Source organism: Salvelinus fontinalis, chromosome 28, assembly GCF_029448725.1.
Source record: "Salvelinus fontinalis isolate EN_2023a chromosome 28, ASM2944872v1, whole genome shotgun sequence".
In the NCBI taxonomy this organism is placed as follows: Eukaryota; Metazoa; Chordata; class Actinopteri; order Salmoniformes; family Salmonidae; genus Salvelinus; species Salvelinus fontinalis.
In genome coordinates this window covers 35,249,833-35,268,375 of record NC_074692.1, presented here as the reverse complement: position 1 = coordinate 35,268,375, position 18,543 = coordinate 35,249,833, and the positions used below count along the sequence as shown (strand labels likewise).

At 42.1% G+C, this 18,543-nt stretch overlaps 1 protein-coding gene across 1 annotated transcript in view; it reads right to left on the bottom strand.

Annotated features, from left to right (window-relative positions):
- Positions 1-343, bottom strand: part of LOC129826640 (tight junction protein ZO-2-like) — a 255,547-nt gene extending 255,204 nt beyond the window's left edge. The window contains exon 1 of the mRNA XM_055887581.1: positions 137-343. Coding sequence (XP_055743556.1) covers positions 137-223 — 87 coding nt within the window. The 5' untranslated portion in view covers positions 224-343. The remainder of the gene's footprint in view (positions 1-136) is intronic.
- Between the last annotated feature and the right edge of the window lie 18,200 nt (positions 344-18,543).

The window sequence follows — 18,543 nt, the reverse complement described above, 5'->3', positions numbered from 1 at the left end:
TTTGAACCGCGTTAACTGCAGGCCTACTTCATGTTGCTAGAATGCCTATTGCGAAACAACACCTTTAAAATGCTTCAAATCTATTTTCCAAATAGAAAAATGATGACATTCTGAACCATAGGCCTATGTTACATACCTTCTTGTTTACAGTCGGGTATCCATTCCAGGCTCGAATTTGTTGAGCAATGCTTCTCGGTCCACTGTGTCGAAGGCCTACTCTCATTTCAGATGTCCCCTGAGCCGGAGTTCCACCTGGTTGTCTGGACGGTTCTGTGGCTTGTTTTATAGAGGGAGGACGCAGGGTTGATATCTGAGTCTTTCAGACGGAGAGAGAGAGGAAACATAAAAGGCATGCTGCAGACAAAAGGTGTTCAATCCAGCGCCACATCGTTCCCATGGAAACTTACTTCCCTCAGTTTCTAGCAGCTATTTACGGTGACATGTTGGTGGTGATGCTGCAGGCTCGTCACCATCTGCAAATCAAAGCAAATCTAGGCATCACTGTCTGTTTATCATTATGGTCAACTGTACATAAGAAACGTGTACAGTAGGCCTAAATGCATAACATACCACAATACTATACTACTACTACTATACAGTAGGCCTAAATGCATAACATAACACAATACAACAATACTACTACTATACAGTAGGCAAAACACAATACAACAATACTACTACTATACAGTAGGCCTAAATGCATAACATCCCATAATACTATACTACTACTACTATACAGTAGGCCTAAATGCATAACATAACACAATACAACAATACTACTACTATACAGTAGGCAAAACAGAATACAACAATACTACTACTATACAGTAGGCAAAACACAATACAACAATACTACTACTATACAGTAGGCCTAAATGCATAACATACCACAATACTATACTACTACTACTATACAGTAGGCCTAAATGCATAACATAACACAATACAACAATACTACTACTATACAGTAGGCAAAACAGAATACAACAATACTACTACTATACAGTAGGCAAAACACAATACAACAATACTATACTACTATACAGTAGGGCTAAATGCATAACATACAACAATACTACTACTATACAGTAGGGCTAAATGCATAACATCCCATAATACTATACTACTACTACTACTATACAGTAGGCCTAAATGCATAACATAACACAATACAACAATACTACTACTATACAGTAGGCAAAACACAATACAACAATACTACTACTATACAGTAGGCCTAAATGCATAACATACCACAATACTACTACTATACAGTAGGCCTAAATGCATAACATACCACAATACTATACTACTATACAGTAGGCCTAAATGCATAACATACCACAATACTACTACTATACAGTAGGGCTAAATGCATAACATACCACAATACTACTACTATACAGTAGGCAAAACACAATACAACAATACTACTACTATACAGTAGGGCTAAATGCATAACATACCACAATACTATACTACTACTACTATACAGTAGGCCTAAATGCATAACATAACACAATACAACAATACTACTACTATACAGTAGGGCTAGATGCATAACATCCCATAATACTATACTACTATTACTATACAGTAGGCCTAAATGCATAACATACCACAATTCAACAATACTACTACTATACAGTAGGCATAACACAATACAACAATACTACTACTATACAGTAGGCCTAACATACCACAATACTACTACTATACAGTAGGCCTAACATACCACAATACTACTACTATACAGTAGGCATAACATACCACAATACTACTACTATACAGTAGGCCTAAATGCATAACATACCACAATACAACAATACTACTACTATACAGTAGGCAAAACATACAACAATACTACTACTATACAGTAGGCATTACATACCACAATACAACAATACTACTACTATACAGTAGGGCTAGATGCATAACATCCCATAATACTATACTACTACTACTACTATACAGTAGGTCTAAATGCATGTACAAATAATAACAATTGATTACACAGCTATGTCACAACTATCAAGTCATCCAGGCTGTATCACATCCGGCAGTGATTGGGAGCCCCATAGGGCGGCGCACAATTGGACCAGCATCGCCCGGGTTTGGCCGGGGTAGGCCGTCATTGTAAATAATAATTTGTTCGTTACTGACTTGCCTAGTTAAATAAAGGTTCAATAAAACATTAATAAAAACGGGCCTAATCTAATGACACACAGATGTTGCACAGTACTTGCCATTGAATAAGAAACACATTTTATTAATTTTTGTAACATAAACTACAACTACAGTTGAGGCTGTTCCTGTGACATACAGGAAGGAACATGCCCTGCAAACATGGTGTTACAGATCGGTCCGTCCAATGTGTCGTCCAATGTGTGCGTGTGTTTATATTCCGGGAGGATCTCAGTCTGTGGTTGTAGATGTTGATTGAAGATAATCCAGAGACTGTAATCTAATCTGATAGCAGTATAACCACATTACAACCATGTGTCAACATCAACAGTCATACATGGACGAGACTGACTCAATCTTCTGATGTATTCCAAATGGCACCCTATTCCTTATATAGTGCACTACTTTTTTTTAGCATAAGTGCACTACAGGGAATAGAGTGCTGTTTAGGAAGCAGCCAACCGTGTGATTCATCAGGATGACTCCAGGGCCAGGAAATGTCTTTATCGAACCATCATGACATTGACATGGACAATAACACTAACGTCAAACTTCAAAATATTTTATTTCCCGATGAGAAACCAGAGGTTTCAATAAACACGGCTTGACAGGTATGAACACTCTTTGACGACACTGATTGTCAATAGCGAATGTGGCTATGTATATATTTATTTTGCCGTTAATGTATTGAAGTTAACCAAATTTTTTGTTGGCTTAGCTAGCCATGTTAATGATGAGCTAACTAGCACCGTTGGTCACTGCACTACAATGTCACGCCAGCTATTACCAGCAGGTGATTTACTAGCAGGTGACTTATTGAAATATTAAGTGAATGTTTATTTTCTTACTACCTTAAAACGTTTATATAAAAAGGGTTGTACAAGTGCTCTATTTATAGATTAATTTCACTTCACATTGAGGGTTTGTATCAATATTGTTGCTCCTATCTAAAAGATATCTTGTGTCCTACCTAACCAGTGAACGTGTGGCTGTGACCGTCCTGTCAGTGCATGTCATCACTGTTTGATATCTTTTACTGCAGATAAAATCAGAGTCAACCTGAAGTGTGGGTGTCCGTGTGCCTTTCTTCTGGGGGGCTATGTGACGTTGGTTACAAAATTGGAATTAGAGAATTACAGACAGACAGGCAGACAGGAGAGAATTAGACAGGCAGACAGAAGAGAATTGCCGACAGGCAGACAGGAGAGAATTACACAGACAGACAGTCAGACAGACAGAATATAATTACAGACAGGGGAGAATTACAGATGGGCAGACAGGAGAGAATTACAGACAGGAGCTAATTACAGACATGGTATAATTACAGACAGGCAGACAGGAGAGAATTACAGACAGACAGACATGAGAGAATTACAGGCAGACAGACAGGATAGAATTACAGACAGGAGAGAATTACAAACAGACAGGCAGACAAGAGAGAATTACAGACAGGCAAACAAGAGAGAAGTACAGACAGGCAGACAGGAGAGAAGTACAGACAGGCAGACAGGAAAGAATTACCGACAGGCAAACAAGAGAGAAGTACAGACAGGCAGACAGGAGAGAAGTACAGACAGGCAGACAGGAGAGAAATACAGACAGGAGAGAAGTACAGACAGGCAGACAGGAGAGAAATACAGACAGGCAAACAAGAGAGAATTAGACAGGCAGACAGGAGAAAATTACCGACAGGCAGACAGGAGAGAATTACAGACAGGCAGACAGGAAAGAATTACCGACAGGCAAACAAGAGAGAAGTACAGACAGGCAGACAGGAGAGAAGTACAGACAGGCAGACAGGAGAGAAATACAGACAGGAGAGAAGTACAGACAGGCAGACAGGAGAGAAATACAGACAGGCAAACAAGAGAGAATTAGACAGGCAGACAGGAGAGAATTACAGACAGACAGACAGACAGAATATAATTACAGACAGGGGAGAATTACAGATGGGCAGACAGGAGAGAATTACAGACAGGAGCTAATTACAGACAAGGGATAATTACAGACAGGCAGACAGGAGAGAATTACAGACAGACAGACATGAGAGAATTACAGGCAGACTACTGGGTTATAGTGGAGCAGCAGTCTACTGGGGTTATAGTGGAGCAGCAGTCTACTGGGTTATAGTGGAGCAGCAGTCTACTGGGTTATAGTGGAGCAGCAGTCTACTGGGTTATAGAGGGAGCAGCAGTCTACTGGGGTTATAGTGGAGCAGCAGTCTACTGGGGTTATAGTGGAGCAGCAGTCTACTGGGGTTATAGTGGAGCAGCAGTCTACTGGGTTATAGTGGAGCAGCAGTCTACTGGGGTTATAGTGGAGCAGCAGTCTACTGGGTTATAGTGGAGCAGCAGTCTACTGGGGTTATAGTGGAGCAGCAGTCTACTGGGGTTATAGTGGAGCAGCAGTCTACTGGGGTTATAGTGGAGCAGCAGTCTACTGGGGTTATAGTGGAGCAACAGTCTACTGGGGTTATAGTGGAGCAACAGTCTACTGGGTTATAGTGGAGCAGCAGTCTACTGGGGTTATAGTGGAGCAGCAGTCTACTGGGTTATAGTGGAGCAGCAGTCTACTGGGTTATAGTGGAGCAGCAGTCTACTGGGGTTATAGTGGAACAACAGTCTACTGGGTTATAGTGGAGCAGCAGTCTACTGGGTTATAGTGGAGCAACAGTCTACTGGGTTATAGTGGAGCAGCAGTCTACTGGGTTATAGTGGAGCAGCAGTCTACTGGGGTTATAGTGGAGCAGCAGTCTACTGGGGTTATAGTGGAACAGCAGTCTACTGGGGTTATAGTGGAGCAGCAGTCTACTGGGGTTATAGTGGAGCAGCAGTCTACTGGGGTTATAGTGGAGCAGCAGTCTACTGGGGTTATAGTGGAGCAGCAGTCTACTGGGGTTATAGTGGAGCAGCAGTCTACTGGGGTTATAGTGGAGCAGCAGTCTACTGGGGTTATAGTGGAGCAACAGTCTACTGGGGTTATAGTGGAGCAACAGTCTACTGGGTTATAGTGGAGCAGCAGTCTACTGGGGTTATAGTGGAGCAGCAGTCTACTGGGTTATAGTGGAGCAGCAGTCTACTGGGTTATAGTGGAGCAGCAGTCTACTGGGGTTATAGTGGAGCAACAGTCTACTGGGTTATAGTGGAGCAGCAGTCTACTGGGTTATAGTAGAGCAACAGTCTACTGGGTTATAGTGGAGCAGCAGTCTACTGGGTTATAGTGGAGCAGCAGTCTACTGGGGTTATAGTGGAGCAGCAGTCTACTGGGGTTATAGTGGAACAGCAGTCTACTGGGGTTATAGTGGAGCAGCAGTCTACTGGGGTTATAGTGGAGCAGCAGTCTACTGGGGTTATAGTGGAGCAGCAGTCTACTGGGGTTATAGTGGAGCAGCAGTCTACTGGGTTATAGAGGGAGCAGCAGTCTACTGGGGTTATAGTGGAGCAGCAGTCTACTGGGGTTATAGTGGAGCAGCAGTCTACTGGGTTATAGTGAAGCAGCAGTCTACTGGGGTTATAGTGGAGCAGCAGTCTACTGGGGTTATAGTGGAGCAGCAGTCTACTGGGGTTATAGTGGAGCAGCAGTCTACTGGGGTTATAGTGGAGCAACAGTCTACTGGGTTATAGTGGAGCAGCAGTCTACTGGGTTATAGTGGAGCAACAGTCTACTGGGGTTATAGTGGAGCAGCAGTCTACTGGGTTTATAGTGGAGCAACAGTCTACTGGGTTATAGTGGAGCAGCAGTCTACTGGGTTATAGTGGAGCAGCAGTCTACTGGGTTATAGTGGAGCAGCAGTCTACTGGGGTTATAGTGGAGCAACAGTCTACTGGGGTTATAGCGGAGCAGCAGTCTACTGGGGTTATAGTGGAGCAGCAGTCTACTGGGTTATAGTGGAACAGCAGTCTACTGGGGTTATAGTGGAGCAACAGTCTACTGGGGTTATAGTGGAGCAACAGTCTCCACTATAACCCCAGTAGGAGAGAATTACAGACAGGAGAGAATTACAAACAGACAGGCAGACAGGAGAGAATTACAGACAGGCAGACAGGAAAGAATTACCGACAGGCAAACAAGAGAGAAGTACAGACAGGCAGACAGGAGAGAAATACAGACAGGAGAGAAGTACAGACAGGCAGACAGGAGAGAAATACAGACAGGCAAACAAGAGAGAAGTACAGACAGGCAGAAAGGAGAGAATTACAGACAGGCAGACAGGAGAGAAGTACAGACAGGAGAGAATTACAGACAGGCTGACAGACAGACAGGGGATAATTACAGACAGACAAACGAGAATTACAGACATACAGACAAGAATTACAGACAGACAGACAGACAGGAGAGAATTACAGACAGGCTGACAGACAGACGAGAAGTACAGACAGGCAGACAGGAGAGAATTACAAACAGACAGACAGGAGATAATTACAGACAGACAGACTGGAAAGAATTACAGACAGACAGGAAAGAATTACAGGCAGACAGGAGATAATTACAGACAGGCAGGAGAGAATTACAGACAGACAGGAGATAATTACAGACAGACAGGAGAGAATTACAGACAGACAGACAGACAGACAGACAGACAGACAGACAGGACAGAATTACAGACAGACAGACAGACAGACAGACAGACAGGAAAGAATTACAGACAGACAGGACAGAATTCCAGACAGACAGACAGACAGACAGACAGGAAAGAATTACAGACAGACAGGACAGAATTCCAGACAGACAGGACAGAATTCCATGGTTTTACAGTGTTATCCACTAGTGCCGGATTTCGGCTAAACAGACGAATACAGGTCGGCCACCTTTTCCACTTAAATTAACTAGGCTACTTTTCAAATCACTCGTCCCAAAAAAGTAATCCATGCACTCTCCCGCTAGAATGAACAATATGCATCTTTTAGTAATCTATTAATTGGACAGGCGACTGTCAGCCACAAAGCGAGCGATGACAGGGGGAAACTGCTGGTTTGACAGTCTGCTGTCTGTCCCTCCTCTCTGTTTCTGTTACTGTGGACAGTGTGACTTGTGTGTGCTGTGGTTGGTTGCAGTCAAATGTCTTTACATGGAGGGGGAGAGCTCCTTCTTAGTTTCTGTAACCATGTTCCCATTCAGTGTTTATGCGAGTAAAGTCATTCCATATATAAAACATAAACACAACAGCTGTAACGGAAACAGGACGTTTCGGTACATTTTTATAAATGCTGACAGATCATTTATTCGTTCGAAATGGTGGGATCTTTTTGTGCCGGTAAAATTAATTATTTGGAAAATGGCGATGGAAACGCCTTTATGTGCAAATATTGATATAATAAACATCATATCAAAGTAAACTTGGAGTCACGCAATGATATGATGTGTGGTCCTCCCACTACGACTCGGGAAAGCACGCAGTTTACTAGGCTACAGATTAAATAAGTGATGATGAACTTCACAGGGTGGTCAAAGTGATATTGATGCTCCTTTCTAATAAATATCAAAAGTCTTGTTCTGGTGACATGATGATCGATGCTCGACTGCCATTTGACAAAAACAAATATTCTTGCTCTTATCCATAATAATCTCATCATGTTGACTAGCCTACCCGCACTGTGTGTGTGCAAGCTATTAGCTAGAGCACAAGTGCCAAGACCAGTGTAGGCCCATTTACTAACACAAACGTTTTTTTTGTTGTGACAAAACTATCGCTAGAGTTTAAAATGCAATGGAAACACATTGAGTTTTACATTTTTATTCCGTACATGAAAACTTAAGCGAAAAAGTAAATGTTGTGTGCACTGTGTCATCACGCACTGATTTTTATCAGCAACAAGTCAGTTTGGTGGAAACACACCAGTGGGGATAAAATGCACATATTTCCTTCATGAGGATTTTTGAATATTCACATAGAAATCTGTCTTGTGAGTGAATTTCAGGGCTCTAGTGCGACCATTTTACCCGCAAATGCGGCTGAAAATAGAGACGTGCAAACCACAAAAGTAAAGTATGAGCACATGTGCGAGTTGTGATTTATAGTAAAATAAAATCCTACCGTAGCTATTTTTTAAGTATTTCTGACGTTTTGTTTCATAGCTGGTCAGTAATCACACAAAGAACCATGGAAATTCTGAATGATTTCTATGCAAAGAACTACATAGAGTCTCATATATTCCACCTCGCGCCAGAGCTGTAACTACAAGGACAAAAAATATATATAATAAAATATATATATATTTTATTAACTTAGTCTGGTAGTTAGAATAGTCGAATACACCAGGTGAAATTTCAAAACTTAAATGCCAGGGATGCAAACTGGTGATGTCACACCCTGGCCTTAATATCTTTGTGTTCATTATTATTTTAGTTAGGTCAGGGTGTGACATGGGGAAGTTTGTGTGTTTTTGTATTGTATAGGGTGTTGTATGGTTTAGAGCAGAGGTGTCAAAGTCAAATGGACGGAGGGCCAAATAAAAAATTTAGCTACAAGCCGAGGGCCGGACTGTTCGAATGTTCATTGAAAAAAATTTAAATGACGCATATAGTCTAGTGAACCTAATTGAACCTACTGAAAACCTAACAAATATATTCCAATATGATCAGATAAATAAAGCAATATTTTCTTATGGCTCTGTCAGTAATCTTTAATTTTCAACAGACACAAAAGACAAATTTCCTTTATATAAAAATCCCCATAACATGAACATTAAATGAAAGAAACCGGTATTCAAGGCACCATCAGTAGCCTATATTTTCTATTTTAGCAAAAGTGGGCTAAATTTACTTCAAAGAAAAAAACAATAATAGCAATTTTCTATCATCCACTCAACTGAAATATTTTTAAAATATAATTGGATTGAAATACAATAAAATAAAGTGCAAAAATCTATTAATCAAAAACAACACTTTGTTTAAGGAGAAGTAACATGCAGTGAAAACAAATATTAAACTTTTAAACTTGAACTGAGTAAAAACTCTAAATATGTGATTGCACAGTAATGTTCACTTGTTTGAGGTTGAGGGTGATACTTGGTGGTGTCCCATCTTTTCCACAAGTTCATCAATGTTCGGGGTAAGGCTCTGAGCTGAGGAAATCCTCAGAATTGAGTGGAGGTGTTCAGCAGTAAGTCGACTTCTGTGTGATGTTTTGTTCAGGTTCATCAAAGAAAACAGTTGTTCACACAGGTATGTGCTGCCAAACATAGACAACGTTTGAGCAGCCTGGATGCGCAGCTGGGGCATTGTGTCGGGGAGGAAACGGGCGAACTCCGCAGCACCCACTGCCGCATATTTTGCCCTCAGTGCATCATTGCATTGGAGGTCAATCAACTCCATTTGGAGGTTTGGTGGTGAGCTTTCCACGTCAACAGCAAATGGGTTACCGAGCAGTTCCAACCTGCTTTTTTGTGATGATGCTCATTACATGCTCCATTTTCAAGGCTTTACCGCACAACGCTTCCTGGTGTATGATACAATGATAAGCTGTCAGCTCACCTGTCGCGTTTTCCTCTTGCATCTTTTCCCGTATCTTCGCCACCAGTCCGCTCCTGTGTCCACACATCGCAGGTGCTCCGTCGGTTGTCAAACCCACGAGTTTTTCCCAAGGCAGCTCCATCTCATTTACACATCTTGACACCTCTTCATACAAATCATGCCCCGTAGTTGTGCCATGCATAGGACGTAAAGCCAAAAACTCCTCTGTCACGCTTAGGCTGGAGTCCACTCCGCGGATGAAAATTGACAACTGGGCAATGTCAGAAATGTCGGTGCTCTCATCCACAGCCAAGGAATATGCAATGAAATCTTTTCCCTTTTTCACAAGCTGCTCTTTTAGATTGATGGACAACTGGTCTACTCTCTCGGCAATGGTGTTTCTGCTCAGACTCACATTTAAAAAGAGTTGCCTTTTTTCTGGGCAAACTTCGTCACAAACTTTAATCATGCAGTTTTTGATGAAATCCCCCTCCGTAAATGGCCGGGCTGATTTAGCGATCTCTTCTGCCAAAATAAAACTGGCCTTGACAGCAGCCTGGCCTTGTGATTTGGCTTTTTTGAACAGAGCCTGTCGAGATTTGAGGCCTCGTTTTAATTCCTCTGCCTTTTGTAGCCTTTGTTCCATGTCCATATTCTTGTTTTTGTCCGCGTGTTTCGTTTCATAATGTCGTCTCAGATTATACTCTTTCAGTACCGCCACACTTTCTCCACACAGAAGACACACAGGTTTTCCAGCTACCTCCGTGAACATATACTCCGACTCCCACCTTGTTTGAAACCCCCGGTTCTCAGTGTCCACCTTCCGTTTTGCCATTTTTGATGGGTATCTGAAAGTTAATTTTACTGTGATGCTGACGACTGCTGTGCCAATAAATATTGAAATGAAGCAGCCTACTGCTCGGTGCGTCACCGTTGCATTGTGGGAAATGTAGTATTGGTGCGTGTAAAAGATCTGCGGGCTGCCGGCTTGCTGCGGTCTGCGGGCCGGTTCTAATAATAAATCAAGATCATCCCAGGGGCCGTAAAAAACCTTCTCGCGGGCCGGATGTGGCCCGCGGGCCTTGACTCTGACATATGTGCTCTACAGTATGTGGTCAATTTTCAGAAAGAAAGAATTAGGTGAAATGAGGCATTGCTTGTTAAACAAGTGGATTGAGGGTTAAAGTGTAGCTGGAGCTGGGCCTGGCTTAAACTGGGTCTGGCTTAAACTGGATTATGGAGCCTCTCAGGCTTCCAGCCACTCTGCCTTGATTTACGCTGCTTGGTCCGATGTTGGTGGGTAATTCTGTCACGATCGTCAAAGGGAGAGAGAGAGGACCAAGGCGCAGCGCGTGAAAAATACATCTTTTTATTATAAGAAGGAAAAATGAAACAAAACAACAAACAGACGACGAAGCTATATATACAGATAGTGCTGACACAAACACTACACATAGACAATTACCCACAAAACAGCTAAAGCCTATGGTTGCCTTAAATATGGCTCCCAATCAGACACAACCATAACCAGCTGTCTCTAATTGAGACCCAATTCAGGCAACCATAGACTTTCCTAGACACCTACACTGAACACTAAACCATCTACTCTACTAAACCCCCTAAACCATACAACACCCTAGACAATACAAAAACACGCAAACTTCCCCATGTCACACCCTGACCTAACTAAAATAATAATGAAAACAAATATAACTAAGGCCAGGGTGTGACACTTCACCTGTCACGATCGTGTGGGGGAGAGACGGACCAAAACGCAGCATGTGGAAAATAAGCCATCTTCTTTTATTTTGAAGAAGGAAAAACGAAACAAAACACTTACAAACTAACAAAACAACAAACGACCGTGAAGCTATAAACGTAGTGCACACACACAGGCTACAAACGTTCACCATAGACAATTACCCACAACAAACTAAAGCCTATGGCTACCTTAAATATGGCTCCCAATCAGAAACAACAGAAACCAGCTGTCTCTAATTGGGAACCCATTCAGGCAACCATAGACTTTCCTAGACAACTACACACAACATTAAACCATCTATACACCTTAACCCTCTAAACCACATATGTCAGAGTCAAGGCCCGCGGGCCACATCCGGCCCGCGAGAAGGTTTTTTACGGCCCCTGGGATGATCTTGATTTATTATTAGAACCGGCCCGCAGACCGCAGCAAGCCGGCAGCCCGCAGATCTTTTACACGCACCAATACTACATTTCCCACAATGCAACGGTGACGCACCGAGCAGTAGGCTGCTTCATTTCAATATTTATTGGCACAGCAGTCGTCAGCATCACAGTAAAATTAACTTTCAGATACCCATCAAAAATGGCAAAACGGAAGGTGGACACTGAGAACCGGGGGTTTCAAACAAGGTGGGAGTCGGAGTATATGTTCACGGAGGTAGCTGGAAAACCTGTGTGTCTTCTGTGTGGAGAAAGTGTGGCGGTACTGAAAGAGTATAATCTGAGACGACATTATGAAACGAAACACGCGGACAAAAACAAGAATATGGACATGGAACAAAGGCTACAAAAGGCAGAGGAATTAAAACGAGGCCTCAAATCTCGACAGGCTCTGTTCAAAAAAGCCAAATCACAAGGCCAGGCTGCTGTCAAGGCCAGTTTTATTTTGGCAGAAGAGATCGCTAAATCAGCCCGGCCATTTACGGAGGGGGATTTCATCAAAAACTGCATGATTAAAGTTTGTGACGAAGTTTGCCCAGAAAAAAGGCAACTCTTTTTAAATGTGAGTCTGAGCAGAAACACCATTGCCGAGAGAGTAGACCAGTTGTCCATCAATCTAAAAGAGCAGCTTGTGAAAAAGGGAAAAGATTTCATTGCATATTCCTTGGCTGTGGATGAGAGCACCGACATTTCTGACATTGCCCAGTTGTCAATTTTCATCCGCGGAGTGGACTCCAGCCTAAGCGTGACAGAGGAGTTTTTGGCTTTACGTCCTATGCATGGCACAACTACGGGGCATGATTTGTATGAAGAGGTGTCAAGATGTGTAAATGAGATGGAGCTGCCTTGGGAAAAACTCGTGGGTTTGACAACCGACGGAGCACCTGCGATGTGTGGACACAGGAGCGGACTGGTGGCGAAGATACGGGAAAAGATGCAAGAGGAAAACGCGACAGGTGAGCTGACAGCTTATCATTGTATCATACACCAGGAAGCGTTGTGCGGTAAAGCCTTGAAAATGGAGCATGTAATGAGCATCATCACAAAAAAGCAGGTTGGAACTGCTCGGTAACCCATTTGCTGTTGACGTGGAAAGCTCACCACCAAACCTCCAAATGGAGTTGATTGACCTCCAATGCAATGATGCACTGAGGGCAAAATATGCGGCAGTGGGTGCTGCGGAGTTCGCCCGTTTCCTCCCCGACACAATGCCCCAGCTGCGCATCCAGGCTGCTCAAACGTTGTCTATGTTTGGCAGCACATACCTGTGTGAACAACTGTTTTCTTTGATGAACCTGAACAAAACATCACACAGAAGTCGACTTACTGCTGAACACCTCCACTCAATTCTGAGGATTTCCTCAGCTCAGAGCCTTACCCCGAACATTGCTGAACTTGTGGAAAAGATGGGACACCACCAAGTATCACCCTCAACCTCAAACAAGTGAACATTACTGTGCAATCACATATTTAGAGTTTTTACTCAGTTCAAGTTTAAAAGTTTAATATTTGTTTTCACTGCATGTTACTTCTCCTTAAACAAAGTGTTGTTTTTGATTAATAGATTTTTGCACTTTATTTTATTGTATTTCAATCCAATTATATTTTAAAAATATTTCAGTTGAGTGGATGATAGAAAATTGCTATTATTGTTTTTTTCTTTGAAGTAAATTTAGCCCACTTTTGCTAAAATAGAAAATATAGGCTACTGATGGTGCCTTGAATACCGGTTTCTTTCATTTAATGTTCATGTTATGGGGATTTTTATATAAAGGAAATTTGTCTTTTGTGTCTGTTGAAAATGAAAGATTACTGACAGAGCCATAAGAAAATATTGCTTTATTTATCTGATCATATTGGAATATATTTGTTAGGTTTTCAGTAGGTTCAATTAGGTTCACTAGACTATATGCGTCATTTAAAAAATTTTCAATGAACATTCGAACAGTCCGGCCCTCGGCTTGTAGCTAAATTTTTTATTTGGCCCTCCGTCCATTTGACTTTGACACCCCTGCTGTAGAGGGAAAATATTAGTTCATAGATAATAGTTAGTTCATTAGCTAGTTAACATTTTACACAGATTGCCAGTGTCCAGTAAGCAACTGACGTTATAACTTGAGCAACGGCAAGGAGTGGTATACCAGTTAATACTATAGTGAATTGGTTAGGTTACTAATGTTAGCTCATCTGATGTTGTCACGTTAACTAGCGATCTGACTTAATTAGCCAGCTAATTTTCACACCATGAACTCAATTATTTGATCAGCTAAATTGGCTAATATCCAATGAGAATTTTTCCAATCGTTCACATAGCATTCTGCTATGTGAACCATTGGCTGAGCCTGGGATACAGCCAGTATTGCTTCAAATGCACATCACTCATTCGCTTACAGACAGTAGTGATCCAAAGCCCCCCCCCCCCCCCCCCCCACACACAAAAAAATGTAAATAAAAATTCTCATTGGATATTCACAAATCACGCAAGTTACTTATTTTGGATTAAAAAACGGCGAATTTCGCCAAAAGGTGACTAGTTTGGATCCCTGAATTGAGCATCAGCAGTTTTCCTCTTGTTATGCACAGTGAACAAAATAATGCTCTATCCAGGATAGACTGACCTGGTGAATCCAGCTGTTAAATACACTACAATCAGTTTAGATGAAGGGGCGGAGACAAGTTAAAGAAGGATTTTTAAGCCTTGAGACATGGATTGTGTATGTGTGCTTTTACAAAATGTTATGCTGTTTTCGAATGAAACACAATTACATTGCTCTTGTTAAAGCTTTAAGAACTGAGCCGCTGACCTCATTTCAAGATGGCTGCTACCTACATTCCGGTTAGTGTTGTGAAGCATAAATAAAATAAACACGTTGATACACACCAAAAGCCGGTGACCTGCCACTGACAACCGACCCAGACATCACCCGCCCCCCTGCATCAAAACATCCAACAGGATGATAATGGGGCCTTCCTGGAATATGGTACATTTCTGACACCCCTCTATTAGCTCGCAATCTGCTTCAAGACACGGCAGAGGCCAGATCATTCCGCCGATTGTGATAGGGAGTTCGATGGTGAGGCATATATTTGTACCTGGGGCAGAGATGGTGTTCTCCTGGGGCAAAAGTTGAGTTGAACAATTGAAAAATTGTATGGTTGAGAGGGATGAGGCAAAAGAGATGGCAAATAAGTCTGGCTGTAAAACCGATTGGCAAATGTACTGCAAATTGAGAAATCATGTGACTAAACTGAATAGAAAGAAGAGGACCTACACTACGAAACAAAGATAAATGACAAAGAATGACAGTAAAAAGCTTTGGAGCACCTTAAATTACATTTTTGGCAAAAAGGAAAACTCTGTTCCCTCATTCATTGAATCAGATGGCTCATTCATCACAAAACCCACTGATATTGCAAACTACTTTTATGATTTTTTCATTGGCAAGATTAGCAAACTTAGGCATGACATGCCAGCAACAAACGCTGACACTACACATCCAAGTATATCTGACCAAATTATAAAAGACAAGCATTGTAATTTTGAATTCCGTAAAGTAAGTGTGGAAGAGGTGAAACAATTATTGTTGTCTATCACCAATGAGTCACTGGTGTCTGACAACTTGGATGGAAAATTACTGAGGATAATAGGGGACGATATTGCCACTCGTATATTCAATTTAAGCCTACTAGAAAGTGTGTGCTCTCAGGCCTGGAGGGAAGCAAAAGTCATTCCCCTACCTAACAATAGTAAAGCCCCCTTAACTGGCTCGAACGGCCGCCCAATCAGCCTGTTACCAACCCTTAGTAAACTTTTTGAAAATATTGTGTTTGACCAGATACTATGCTATTTTACAGTAAACAAATTGACAACAGACTTCCAGAATGCTTATAGGGAAGGACATTCAACAAGCACAGCACTTACACAAATGACTGATGATTGGCTGAGAGAAATTGATGATAAAAATATTGTGGGGGCTGTGTTGTTAGACTTCAGTGCGGCTTTTGACATTATCGATCATAGTCTGTAGCTGGAAAACGAATGTGTTATGGCTTTACACCCCCTGCTATAATGTGGATAAAGAGTTACTTGTCTAACAGAACACAGAGGGTGGTCTTTAATGGAAGTCTCTCCAACAAAATCCAGGTAGAATCAATTAGGAATGCCCCAGGGCAGCTTTCTAGGCCCATTTCAATCTTTACTAACAACATGCCACTGGCCTTGAGTAAAGCCAGTGTGTCTATGTATGCAGATGACTCAACACTATACACGTCAGCTACCACGGCGACTGAAATGACAGCAACACTTAACAAAGAGCTGCAGTTAGTTTCAGAAATGGGTGGCAAGGAATAAGTTAGTCTTAAATATTTCAAAAACTAAAAGCATTTTATTTGGGACAAATCAGTCACTACTAAACCCTAAACTTCAACTAAATCTTGTAATGAATAATGTGGAAATTGAGCAAGTTGAGGAGACTAAAGTGCTTGGAGTAACCCTGGATTGCAAACTGTCATGGTCAAAACATATTGATACAACAGTAGCGAGGATGGGGAGAAGTCTGCCCATAATAAAGCGCTGCTCTGCATTCTTAACAGCACTATCAACAACTAGGTCCTACAGGCACTAGTTTTGTTGCACCTGGACTACAGTTTTTGGAAAAATTGCAATTGGTTCAGAACAGGGCAGCACGGCTGGCCCTTGGATGTTCACAGAAAGCTAACATTAATAATATGCATGTCAATCTCTCCTGACTCAAAGTGGAGGAGAGATTGACTTTATCACTACTTGTATTTGTGAGAGGTATTGACATGTTGAATGCACTGAGCTGTCTGTTTGAACTACTGGCACCGATGCATACCCCACGAGACATGCCACCAGAGGTCTCTTCACAGTCCCCAAGTCCAGAACAGACTGTGGGAGGCGCACAGTACTACATAGAACCATGACTAGATGGAACTCTATTCCACATCAAGTAACTGATGCAAGCATTAGAATCAGATTTTAAAAAACTGATAAAAATACACCTTATGGAACAACGGGGACTGTGAAGCAACACAAACATAGGAACAGACACATGCATACACACACAATAACATACCCACTATACGCATATGTACACATGGATTTTGTGTTATAGATATGTGGTAGTAGAGTAGAGGCCTGAGGGGGCACACACAACATATGTTGTGAAAAAAAATCTGAAATGAATGTATTGTAATGTTTTTAAAATGTATAACTGCCTTAATTTTGCTGGACCCCAGGAAGAGTAGCTGCTGCCTTGGCAGGAACTAATGAGGATCCATAATAAACCACAGGAAGAGTAGCTGCTGCCTTGGCAGGAACTAATGGGGTTCCATAATAAACCACAGGAAGAGTAGCTGCTGCCTTGGCAGGAACTAATGGGGTTCCATAATAAACCACAGGAAGAGTAGCTGCTGCCTTGGCAGGAACTAAATTGGGTTCCATAATAAACCCCATGAAGAGTAGCTGCTGCTTTGGCAGGAACTAATGGGGATCCTTAATAAACCCCAGGAAGAGTAGCTGCTGCCTTGGCAGGAACTAATGGGGATCCATAATAAACCCCAGGAAGAGTAGCTGCTGCCTTGGCAGGAACTAATGGAGACCCTTAATAAACCACAGGAAGAGTAGCTGCTGCCTTGGCAGGAACTAAATTGGGTTCCATAATAAACCCCATGAAGAGTAGCTGCTGCTTTGGCAGGAACTAATGGGGATCCTTAATAAACCCCAGGAAGAGTAGCTGCTGCTTTGGCAGGAACTAATGAGGTTCCATAATAAACCCCAGGAAGAGTAGCTGCTGCCTTGGCAGGAACTAATGGGGATCCATAATAAACCCCAGGAAGAGTAGCTGCTGCCTTGGCAGGAACGAATGGGGATCCATAATAAACCCCAGGAAGAGTAGCTGCTGCCATGGCAGGAACTAATGGGGATCCATAATGAACCCCAGGAAGAGTAGCTGCTGCCTTGGCAGGAACTAATGGGGACCCTTAATAAACCCCAGGAAGAGTAGCTGCTGCCTTGGCAGGAACTAAATTGGTTTCCATAATAAACCCCATGAAGAGTAGCTGCTGCTTTGGCAGGAACTAATGGGGATCCATAATAAACCCCAGGAAGAGTAGCTGCTGCCTTGGCAGGAACTAATGGGGATCCTTAATAAACCCCAGGAACAGTAGCTGCTGCTTTGGCAGGAACTAATGGGGATCCTTAATAAACCCCAGGAAGAGTAGCTGCTGCTTTGGCAGGAACTAAATGGGGACCCTTAATAAATATAAATGGGCAAGACAACAGATTTAAAGTGCCTGTAAAACGGCAACAACAAAATCTGTAAAGCAAAATAATTTCTTTACTTTTTGTTAATAAAATACTCTTTCTGCTTACAGATCCATCTGTACGTATTCAATTATAGTTTTTAATCCTGGTGCTGAGTTCATGTGTAGTGGCTAATTGTATAGCTAATGTGTTTTGTAGCTCGACTGAGGTGAATGAAGCTACAGAAACCAATGTGATCATGGCTGGGGTCATTTTTTCTTGTTATTGCTGTTCTCCAATGAACTTTTTAAATAGTATAAAAATCCCAGCCCCTTGTCCAGACCGCACCAAAACTCAGACCCTAGTTATGACCATTCCTCGCGAGCAACAATAGTACCTGAATGTGCTCCTTGTAATAATATCAGCGTAAAGCCCTG